Below are 12,362 nucleotides of genomic sequence, written 5' to 3' on the forward strand. Positions count from 1 at the left end.
ACATAATAATAGGGGGCTAATAATAATAATAATCATAATACAGGCGAGGAGGCACCTACTTCCGCCCTGGCTAATAAGGGGATCACTACCTCTGCCTCGGCTATAAACCGGCCGCGCCTATCTGGCCCGAGCCGCTAAGGCTAAGGGTAAGCGTCCCGCGAGCGATACTCTTACGGAGGTTAAAAGCCCCATAAAGCGCGCTTATAGGATAAAATATCCTCTTAGAAGAGCCCGTAACGACTTGTACTACACTTTTATAAAAACAGTTACCTTCGGCTGGGATAGGCGGCGCTACCGCGACTAATCGGGACCCAGAGCGAGGTTAGCTAACCCTAAGTACTATAACTACTCGAAAGGTTGTTATAAATACCTCCCTCCTCTACCTAGGATAGCTAGTCTGGTAATAGTACTCTTAGAGGTAGTAAAGGTGGTTAATAATAACCCCTTTTATAGTCCTAAGGCGACGAAGGCGCTCGCGGCGGCTTATTCGGCCTTCTAGAAAGCGTTAAGAGTCTATAAAGAGACTTTTAGCCTTTCGTAAAAGGATAAATCTATCTCGATACCTATTAACTCGGGAGCCGGAAGCCTTATTTATTAGTCTATATTACCACCTCCCCCCCTATAGGGACTCCTATATTATAATAAGTGGACCTATACCTATCGCAGCGCCTCCTACTATTATTACGCCTACTCCTAATATAACGATTACCTTTATAAGGGTAAAAGTCCTATACCTATTTCATTAGTTTATATAGGTGATTAAGATTATTATAGGGGTTATAAACGTCAAGGTAAAGGATATAAAGTCCTTTAAGGGAAAGGGAAAAGGGTGGGTAGGCTAAGGTTACGTTCTTTATACTATCTCCCGTTATCCCTAAAAGCGATAATAGTCGCGAGGGTAGTCGTAACGATATTAATCTCGACGCCTAAACCCGGCGGCTAGGGGCAGGGCTTATCCGCCTTAATTTAACTAACCTAGGCGGCCTTATTATTATTCTAACCTTTATTTAATTCTTACTATCTTTCCTATAACTCCTTTTCTTTTTATAACATTCGCGGGGTCTATGATTAGTCTTAACCGGGCCGTACCTCTCTTCGTAACAATCTAAGGCGCTTAGTGCTTATAGGGACTGCGTCGGCTCCTAGGATATTTAGGCGTATCCTTCTTACTTTACTAACGCGTCTCTTATCATGCCTGTACCTACTTTCCTATTTCTAGCGTATAGGATCTCCTTTATAGTCTATTCATCTTCCTCTAAGCTATCGCGGATTAGCCTAGGTTAAGGGTCGTATAGAACTTAGCTAGGTAGCGGGTCCTTGCTAACGCGTCGTAGAAGGTCTATATAAAACCTCGGGTATATATTTAAAGGTATATCTAGCTCTACTATATATAAATTAATGACATTAATTACTCTATACTTTTAGTATAACTAGCTTAATTTATATAATAATCGCGGGGTAAAGTAGTTTATAAGCGAGAGCTATATAAGGTCGCCCTCTCGGAAGCGTTTAACGGAAATACGATATTTATTCGCGGACTCTTTTTATTATAATTATAGAGCTACTGTCGCGGCTTAGGCGAACTCTATAGCCTCTTAAAGGCGGCGGAGTAAGTTATAGGCGGTAAATTCCCGAGTATCGCTATTTAGTTCTTTATAGATCTGGATCGGGTTAATATAGTATCTATGATCTAAGAAGAACGGGGTTATCTTCGTGGTTAAGCTTTCCTAGTTATTTGGCATTAGCTAAACTATAGGTAATAACTTATCCTAGTCGTTTTAGGCGTAATAAATAAAAGCTCGGAGGTACGCCTCTAGTTCTTAATTAGCTTACTCGGTAACGCTATTAGTCTAAGAGTAATAGGCTATGCTTAATCGTTATTCGATTATGGCTAGTTTATAAAAGTGTCGCTAAAAGCGACTCGTCTAGTTAGAGCCTTTACCGCTTACGATTAAATAAGGTATACTATAGAATCGGAAATAATAATAAAGGAACCATTCGGTATAGGCTTCTGCCTTTGTAAAGTCTATCGCTTTAAGGGTAATAGCCTTTATTAATTAATCGGTTATAACTTATAAATACCTATATTTCTTCTCTTTAGCGGGTAGCAGGTCCATTATAAAGCCTATTAATAAGTCGCTTCTTCTTTGTTCGGGGACCGGTAATGGCTTTAACAGTCCTCGTCTAGTATTCCTCTACGTATAGCTTTAGTTATAGATATTATAGTTCCGTATAAACCTATACATATCTCTATTTATTCGTAGCTAAAAGAGGCGTTTTATTATAAAATCGATTATATTCTTTTACCCTAGATAACCTCTCATTATGGAATTATATATAGCTTAGATTACCTGGGTTTATACTATACTCCCTTCTTAGGCTCCCGGTACCTATAGGCGGTCTTAGAACGTTAATAGCCCTTATAAAATAGTCTCGTGCTCTATAATCTAAGCTCGGAGACCTAATAAAAGGGGGAATTATCGATTACCTCCGGATACGGCTTAGGTAATTAGGCAGTATTAATCGTCTTCCTTCGTTATAGAATCCTATGGTTTTTATAGCTTATTATTAACTTCGAATATATATAGGTTCTTATAAAGGAGGCGGATCCTTTTTAGGACTAAAGTCTATAGGATTAATTATATATACCGGGCTTACTCCCTTTTATCTAAGAAGTCCTTTAGTTTATCCTATTCTCTCCGCGAGGGAGCATTAATTGTATAGTTATTAGCACCCTTATAGTATTCTAGTATAAAGTCGAATGAAGCTAGCTTACTAGCCTATTAACTTTATCTTTTATTAAGTATTTTTTATTATAAAGTACTCTAATACCTTATAGTCGGATAAGATTATAAAACAACGGCAAGTTAGGAGCTTAGCTCTCTAGTATACTATATAACTTATAATCGCTAGCATCTCTTTATCGTAAATCGGGTAGTTATCCTTAGCTCCTATAAGTCTCCGTGAGTATAAGCGATCACGTAGCGGCGTCCTTATTTATCCTCTTAGGTTAAAGCGCCCCCTAACACGAAGCCTAAGCAGTTGGTCTCTATAAAGGTCTTATTACTTAAGATCTATTATTATCAGATTAGTTCTTCTTAGAACTTCCTTTTAACCTCTTCGAAAGCTACTTACTTATTAAGCCTTAGGTAAATATCTAGTTTTTTTTATTAGCCTCATTATTACCGCTATAATATAGGCGAAGTTCTCCACGAATATACGGTAATAGTTTATAAAGCCTAGGAGGCTTCGGAACCCTCTACTAAGGGCAGGGCTTCCTATTCTCGGATCGCTTTTAGTTTATTAGGGTTATATAAAGCGCCCTAACCGGTAATAACTATAAATCCTAAATACTTTATAGTCTTTGCGCTAGAATTATACTTCGCTAGGTTAAGTATTAGACTAGTATCGCTTAGAGATTATAGTATTAATTCAACTTCTTCTTATCGTCGCGGAGAGATCTACTCGAGTAAATTAGGATATTATCGATATACGCGATAATAAAGTTATTAAAGTAGCGTTAAAGGGTCCTATTAATATATCGCTAGAAGGACGCAGGAGTGCCACTTAATCTGAAGGGGTATACTAATTATTCGAATAAGCCGAACCGGGTCTGGAATACGGTCTTTATTTTATACCCAGCGGCTATTCTAATCTTATAAAAAGCGGCGACTATATTAAGCTTCGTAAACCACGTAGCTTATTCTAGGCTCCAGAGTATCTTAGTGATTAGGGGAAGAGGGTAACGGTCTCTTTAAGCAATCGTGTTTAGGGCGTGGTAATCGTAATAAAACTATAACCTACCCCCTGGCTTCTTTATAATTAAGACTAAAGCTTTAGCGGTAGAGCTATTAGGTTATATAAACCACTTATCGATTAGGTCGGTAAGGGCTTTCCGTAAGACTAGTAGTCCTTCTTTTAATATATTATAAAGAGAGCCCTAAGGTAGCTTTAGCTCCTTATTATCGGGTCCTTATATAAGGTTCACTTTATAGTTAACTCTAGGTTAGTAGGGAGGGAGCCGGTTCGCTTATAAATCCGAGAATAAGTCAGGAAATTATAATAAGATCTTTTCCGGGATATACTTCCGGGGATTAACTAGAGACTTACCACGGAGGGCTTTATCGATATCCTTAATACTAATTACGTAAAGCGCTAGTTCTTTATTTCCGAACCGTTATTTTTATATAACCGATATATAATACTAGTAAATACTGACCCGGTTATTACTTAAGCTCCACGTATTACTCTAATATTATTAGGCTCTTCTTCGCCTTTTAGTCGGATATCTATCCGGGTTACTTTATGATAAAGGCGGCGCTTTTTTATATATTAAATCATATGATTATATTCTATCCAGGGCTTCCCTAGGAATATATCGTGATCTAATCCTAGTATTATACAAGCGAATAGTTATTATATATATGTACCGATCTTAAGATGATATACGGTAATAACTAATCTCTTAGTAGATCCTATAGTATCGGAGAACCCTAAGAGGGGTCTCCTAGTCTTATCGATTAACAGGAGGCGGAGGGACTTTATAAGATATTCGCTTATAGCTATATAATAGTGATAGCTAGTATCTATAAGAGCGGTAATTAACTTCTTATTTATCCGCGCTTATATAAAAGCTAAATAATTACTACGTGACTAAGATATAAACTCTTTTCAATCCCTTTATTCCTTTATAGTTAGCTTTAGTACCCGCTTTCGTATTAGAGCTAATCCTTTTCCGAGTCTTTATTATTATTCGTAACTCCTATATAAATTATCTTATCGTCCAAGGTCGCCGAAACCTTAGCTCCGCGGGCCGCTTTTTAGTTATTAGCGTCTTTCTTTTTAGGCGGTATTTCCTAATAAGGTATCCCTTTCTTCCGTAGTTATAGCACCCTCTTATCGCTTTTCTTTTAGTCTATACTTAATTAACTCCTCCTATCTTTATATCGCTATTATAGTCGCGAGTATAATTATTATTATTATTATTATTATTATTATTATTATTACTAGGAGCTTAACTAAACCGTGGTCTTATAGTAAGGGCTTCGAGCCTCTAAGCGATCCTCTATATTTCGGTTACCAAGGTATAATAGTTACTTAAGAGTTTCGCGGTAATAAATACGGTATAAAGGCGACTATTAAGCGCTCTCTCTAGGAATATAATCTTTAGAGGCAGGATATTCCGACTATACCACTTGGATATTCCGACTATAGTTCCGGTGGATCCACTTTTCCGACTAATTAACTTTTACGTCCTAGACTATACACACACACATAAAGTTACGATCGCTAATTTAACCTATTAAGCCATTATCACACGCAACCTTAATCTGCTTTAATTAATAACGCGATTACGCTTCTACTACCTATTTCCTTACCTTAGAATAATAACAACAATAATAATAATAAGGTGATATCCGTGGGCGTGGGCGTGGAAGAAGTCGTGGAAGAGGTCGTGGAAGAGGTCGTGGAGCTGTTATTGCTAGGAGTACCACTATTTGCAAGCGGCCTGTCTACTATTTGCAAGCGTCCCAAACCCAATTAGGAAGGTTGCGCGAGCCCGCGCAGTAGTCTGTATACGCCACGATCTTGGCTGTAGATGTCCCGTATAGATATATTATATCACGATAAACGTTTTGTAGACGTAAGACAGCCGTTAATCACTGTGACTTATACTTAATGCCCTATGCTATAAAATCGCAGCTGTTCTAACCTGTTTTCCATTGTGTCAAAGTACCCTAAATTGTATTATGTCCTTAAGGTAGGAAAAGGAGGTGTGGAAAAAGAGGTGGAAAAGTGGTGGAAAAAAAGCTGGAAAAAGGAGGTGAAAATTTTTCAAGGTGACACGTAGTAGTGGGTGGTTACGTAACCTTATCTATCACACAGATAAGGTCTTATCTATTACACAGATAAGGTTACATAATCATCCACCACTACGTGTCACCTTGAAAATTTTTCACCTCCTTTTTCCACCTCCTTTTTCCACCTCTTTTTCCACCTCTTTTCCCACCTCTTTTTCCACCACTTTTCCACCTCTTTTTCCATCACGACATCGTATATTCTTATTAACTAGAGCTTTATGCAAGGAGGTCAAAATAAGCAGTGAATTTACAGTAACGGACATTCGTAATAAGCAAGGGAGAGAAAACCTTGTCGTGATACATAGTATATACCGGTACGGGACATCTGCAGCCAAGATCGTGGCGTATACAGACTACTGCGCGGGCTCGCGTAACCTTCCTAATTGGGTTTGGGACGCTTGCAAATAGTAGACAGGCCGCTTGCATAAATAGTGGTACTCTATTACTAGCGAAGGTCGCGGAGCTATTTCTTCTACGATCGGCTTTAATTGTTTCAGTTACTGCCTTTAATTAATCTAAGCGATTAAATTAATTTAAAGCGTTAAAAGGCGTCAAAAGGCGTCAAAAGGCGTTAGAGTGGTTTACGACCGTAGCTATATCTGTTATTCTGAAATAGGAAGAAAGTGGGCCCATGTCAGAACTATAGTCGGAATATCTAAATAGTATAGTTGGAATATCCTGCCTCTAATCTTTATAGTATTATCCTATTAGCCTTTATTAGCGATAGCTAGTTATCCCTTAAACCCAGGTATAAAGCTCCTAAACGCTTAGTCCTCGCGCTATTATGGTATCCTTAGGGCGTTAGCTATGCGAGGTTATTCGTTAATATCGTTATATATATAGTTAAGGTAGTTAAGGAAGTCTTCGGGATTATATTAACTATTAGTTTCGCCTATAGCCTAAAAGGACGCGATAACGCAGTAAGGTACTTTATTAAGGCAGGCGTTAATAAAGTATTATTTCTCGTAAGGGCTCTAAAAGAGATATTAATCTAGTAGGAGCTTTTTACGAATCTCGGATAACTAACTTATATACTCTGAGTATTTACTGTTAAACTTCCATAGTAAAGGGAGTACTTTAGTTTAAGGATTTAAGATAGGCGTTAGATAGGGCATAGACGCTAAGCCTAATAGTTAAGGGCCTTATATAGCCTCTTTTAATAGGGTAGCTAGGCGCGGCGTAGCCGTATATTATTAGTTTTATATCGCTTATAGTAGCTAGTTAAGATCGTTCTGTTATTCCTGGATCTAGGTAGTTAGGGTTACGACCTAGGTCTATAAAGGGTTCATAATTTCCCTCCTCTACTCCGTAGTCTTAGGCGACTCTCCCGCTAAGCGTGACGGAGCGCTGGGAGGTGGATTAAAGTGATAGTCTATCTTTATTAGCGTAGCGGGTGGGTTTCGCTAAGCTTTAGATATATAAGCAGCTAGTCACGAGCTATTTATAAGGTAAGGCTGAATATTAAATTATCGAAAGCTAAGGAGAAAAGGAGGAAAAAGGAGAAATCTCTATAGGCGCTTACGACCTAAATATAATATCGCGGCGACTCATAGGGAACGCGATATAATTACTCGGAAGATCCGGTGCTCTACCGCACTATATCCACGGGGTTAACCCGTAACACTAGTTCGTGTTAGAGGCCGCCTAAGGGCCGCCCTAGAGATATCCAGTTTGAGTCGCGTAAGGGGCCACGGGGAGAATAGTATAAAGAGAGAGGCTTTTATTAGGGTTTAAGATAACCTAGAATAAGGAATACAACGAAGTAGTTATGCCTTTATTAACGGCATCGCTTATCTTACCTAGTATTAATATATATAAGTCTATAATAATAGTACTATGTTAAAGCTATAGGATCTACGAGGATAATAAAGAAAAGGCCACTATTCCCATCTATTTTAAGAGTATAATTACTACCCGAATACAGAAATTAGCGTAGAGTAACAAGTAGTTAGTAAAATTCGAATAACATAAAGAGATTATATTTATATACTTATATAATTAACAACAACCTTAAATACGCAGTTTAGTTAATATAATAAAACTACTTACACTTATATAGCGGGAGACCCTACCTTAGTATAGATAAATATACGGTTTATATATAAAAGCACTTATAGAGTCATAACCCACTTAGTAAGGGCCTGCTATTAGCAATTAGGCGCCTATTAAAGTTTCCCGTATTTAAAGTTAGGCAATAATAATCTTAATAATAGCTTAAGGGTTATATTAGGAATCGTAATTAATATAGTTAAATTACTTTATATATAGTCTAGGAAATAAGAGTAAATTGGCTAGAACAGTGGTTCGTTCGGTCGGCACTACACTCGGAATATCCAGTGTCTTTGTTTATCGAGATCCCGTCCGTGGCTATATTACCTGCGCCGGCCCTAAAGGGCACCGACTCCGGCCACAGACCGCCTATATGAGGTAGAGTAAATGATAACAAGCCAAGCAGCCACAAGGTTAAAGACGTAGTGTAGCATGTAGGCGTACGAGACACCGTATATAGCAGCGCATACGCCTGTCCCGAACAGGAGAACACTCGTGAAATGCTTGAAATTTCCCGGGGCACGGGGTACCATCCTCCCCGTTGTCATATTTTCTACCAAGACGATGAATGGCAAAATGGAGAGTAAATTGTGGTGGGACGAAAACGGTGTCAACCAATACACGGTAATGTTGCGTATCCATACAGCAAGTATGGGCAAGTTGATTGGGAGAACCCAAAGCATGAGGAGAAGTATCGAATGGGTATAGTTGTAAAAGTCGCGGCTTGCCGGAGAGCCCGCACTCGTAGCTATCCGGAGGCCGCGTGCAGTGGTGAGGAGTTGGACAAGACATGCGACCAAGTAAGCAAACTGGTAGGGAATGAAGGCCGAAACCAGGAGCATGAGGATTGTAGTCGTAAGAATTCGCCGCCTGAGTGACGATGGCACCCATGCAAGTGGTTCAGCCCTTATCATGTTGTCTTGTTTTGGCAAAACCGACACGGAGCCAGCCCATTCCCATACTGCGCCCAACAACAGCGTCAGGGCAACAGTAGCATAGTGAAGAATGGCGCAGACTCCGGTACATATCACACCTATAAGGGGCACTAAATACCAGAAAAAGGAGTCTCGAGTACCAATGAGGAGGTCGTTGCTGTGGAAATCCAAGGCAGGGATATCTGAGAACCACCAGTGCCACGAGATGCCTAGAATTGACGACCCGGTGCCTTTCAGTGAAAAGGACAGGATCGTGAGAAGTGAAAGAAGCAGGGGCAGGGAATGCCTCAGGCAAGAATCCAAACTCTCAGTGAAGGAGATGAAGACCCCATGTGAGTCGTATATCATGAACTGGTTTCGAAGCACCAGCGACATGACAAGCAGAGGAAAGGCGACGAAGACAGTACGATATCTCAGGACAAGCTTTCCTAAACTGCCCAGAACATCTACTGTCAGCCGGACTTCTAGATTGGACGAGCATGTCGGGTCCGTCCAGAACTGAAGACTAAGGCCTTGTCTGTTAGAACCCTTGGGCGGCATGGGAGGCGGAATAAAAGGAGCGACCCCGTGTATACTGAGACTGGCATATTTCGCATTGGTAAAGAATTTTGACTCGTACGGCTGGGTGAGATGCTGGCTAATCGCAGGCGCAAAAAGGCCAGGTGTGCCGTTACATTGCTCTCCAATAATCTCGAGATCATAGGCAATGAGGCTGGACTGAATACTAGGTATGCTGATCTCGGTTGCTACTGGACGACCTGACGGCAAGGTCCACGACATTCCAAAGAGAAGTAGTCGGCTCAGGCTGATAGTTTGGACTCTGTAGAACCGGGCCAGGTCGCTAAACTCGGCTACCACAAACGCGTCGGTACGTTTGACAGCCTTATCTATAACAACCACGAAGTCATGCTCCACAAGATCTTCAATCTCGTACTGTAGGTATGAGAACGGTTGATTTGGCCGTTCATGGCTTAAGTCCGGGCGAGATAGTGTGGCCAACGCCGGCAGTAGAGCCGAGTCCGTAGCAGCATTCTTGCAAATCAGTTCCGTTGCCCTCTTGCTTCCCTCCGAGAGCCTGATGCTAGCCTGAGGGAAATCCATGCTCTGCTTATGTTGCAACGGAGACGCACTGCAAAATAGAACTTCGATTTCCCCGTACTCTCCGGGTCCATGTAGTAGACCATCTGCGAGTAGAGTTAAGCGTGTACCCTTGAGTGACCCTTGGGGTGGAATGGGCAACAAGTACGCGTGTGGTTTCGGGCTTTCGCCCAATCGGCGCAAGACTAGACGTTCGCCTGGCGGCACGATGGCACTCATGTCATCGTCAAGGGCAAGCGACGTGGTTGGTGCAGTCAGAGGGAGCATCTTCTCAGTGCTGCTTTCCATGCCCGTGAGAAACCACTTCCTGAAGATACGCATGCGTTCGGCTCTCGGCTTGGTTTGAGAAGGCCTGTGAACGTCTAACACGTCATATAAAGCACGCGCCACAACCTTCCTGAATTGATCGCACCAAAGGATGGCTTGGTGGTCCATGCTCGTCCAAACCCTCGGTATGCCACTGGTGAAAACAGTGAATCCATGCGTCTCTGGGACTATGGACTCTATGCTGGCGAAGTCAGATGGCACCACAGTATCAAGGTCACCACCCGCGATTGAAACAAGCGTGACATGCCAAAGCGGATTGTCACTGGCCCATTTCTGAGAATACGCACCGCGCCAATGACCATTGATATCGTTGTAGATGCTGACAATTCGACTGTCAGAGGTGACAGGTGCACGAGCATGAGGCGCGGACATGGTTATTATGGTGTTAATAGAGTGGGATTGATAGTTGGGCATGGATAACATGGCGCGGGCCACTATTCCTCCCATAGAATGACCTAAAATTAGGACCGAGCAGGGGTCAGGAAGGTGTATATTCCTCGCTGCCAGGTTGGGGTGCATATAAAGTGAGAGTATGTATCGTATCGCCTCGTTGAGGTATTCTGCCTGGTCTAGAAGCGTTTGGCCATGAAACGCCGTAATATCTTCGTTGAAGTCGACGGTGAAGAAGTCGAGATTATGTTGGTCGTTGCCGGTGCCGCCATGGCGATGTAACACCTCCTGAAAATAATTCGCCGCTTCGGCAGCGATTGGCCGCACTTGCCTGTAGCTGCCAGCGTTGCCCGGTATGAATAGGACAGGCACACCTCGTAGCTAGAAGCGATAGTTAGGCCTTGCATAACCGATAGAAATGAGGTGGTGAGAGTAAAAGAGTGAGTGGGAGGGGTATACATTATATATGGATGGGGAACAGAAGGGGCGGCGGAAGGAAGAAAGGATTTTCGAGGTATTATGGATGGGGGGAGAAGCTACTTTCTGTTCATGGTCAATGCCTTGTTCCCGATACAGATAAAGCGAATATTTTGCCGCGAATCGAGTGTGCTCGGTATCAAATTCCCGTAATGGAATGTATGAGGGTCGCATGTACGACATCCGACAACCTTTATCATCCATTTGGCGGGCCCAAGACGAATTAATAATGGTGCAGAGCAATGATACCCCGAGGAGAGAGGTGACGAGCACAAGTAGAGTCGTTGAATACGGTCTCCCAGCAGGCCGCGTTCGCCGGATGGGATATTGAGGTGCTATTATCTCGTTGGAAAGCACCGGATGATCACCGTCATGGTTTTCTTTGTTTTCCTCGATATATAAATGGCGTGAAAAGGCACCTGCTACCACCGGCGGGTGTTGTTGGTAGGTCTCATGCTCCCTGTCAACCGGTATCTCTCGCGCAAGGATTAGCTCCCAATCCACACTAATGGGATATCGGCTTCTTGCTCGCGAGGGCTCCGAGGCAGGACGTCGCTTGGTTTGCTGGTCGCGGCTTGCGGTCGTACGAGGGTCGAAACGCGCGCCGACGATGGCGTTTGAGCGAGATTGGCGTTGGTTGTTTAGATGTCTCCCAACTCCTGACAGACACACGTCGTCGACATCCCCGCTCGGCCCAGGCGAACTCCCGTTCATTGAAAATAGACCTTCCTGGGAAGTTCCCGAACGATGAGGGGCTCCAAGGATGCGAGGCTTGCTGGGTTTGACGGTATTCCGGGGATCATTATATACATAGTTATGAACATAATTAAAAGTAGCCAGCCTCTTTTTATTAGATAATTCAGGCTACTTATAAGTGACCGCCGTAGGTAAAACATTAAGGGCTTAACTGGAACGACCGTAAGTCCTACTATTCCGACCGTAATTAGTGGGTTATAGTGGGTCTACGCGATAACGCAAAGTACTGTATATACTTCGTATAACTACTTCGTACCTCTATTATAACGTAGGTATACCGTACACCTACCTATATAGGTAGAACGTCTATTTAATTTGCGTCTTCTACCCTTACCTCCCTATTATAGAATATATCTATATTGCCCCTAAACTTAGCTAAAATAAGCCCTGGATTATAATATAGCAAGGAATTTATCTGCCTATATGCCTGGTTCCTATCTAGTATATTATACCTATATACCTATATACC

General features: G+C 42.0%; 1 protein-coding gene across 1 annotated transcript; it reads right to left on the reverse strand.

The window, feature by feature from the left end:
- Positions 1–8,094: 8,094 nt before the first annotated feature.
- Positions 8,095–11,941, reverse strand: ACRALDRAFT_2131570 (uncharacterized protein). Its single transcript, XM_071024020.1, has 2 exons — positions 11,201–11,941; positions 8,095–11,041 (listed from the first exon to the last, which is right to left on the reverse strand). Exons 1-2 carry the CDS (start codon positions 11,849–11,851, stop codon positions 8,249–8,251), a joined length of 3,444 nt encoding a protein of 1,147 aa, XP_070880217.1. The 5' UTR covers positions 11,852–11,941; the 3' UTR covers positions 8,095–8,248.
- Between the last annotated feature and the right edge of the window lie 421 nt (positions 11,942–12,362).

This window comes from Sodiomyces alcalophilus, assembly GCF_042370955.1.
Source record: "Sodiomyces alcalophilus JCM 7366 unplaced genomic scaffold ACRALscaffold_1, whole genome shotgun sequence".
Taxonomy (NCBI): domain Eukaryota; kingdom Fungi; phylum Ascomycota; class Sordariomycetes; order Glomerellales; family Plectosphaerellaceae; genus Sodiomyces; species Sodiomyces alcalophilus.

Excerpts from the sequence above, each read along its gene's own strand:
- ACRALDRAFT_2131570 (XM_071024020.1), bottom strand. The coding sequence starts at position 11,851 with ATGAACGGGAGTTCGCCTGGGCCGAGCGGGGATGTCGACGACGTGTGT. Across the intron at positions 11,042-11,200 it reads GCATTGACCATGAACAGAAA|CTACGAGGTGTGCCTGTCCT; the intron begins GTAGCTTCTCCC and ends TATCGCTTCTAG.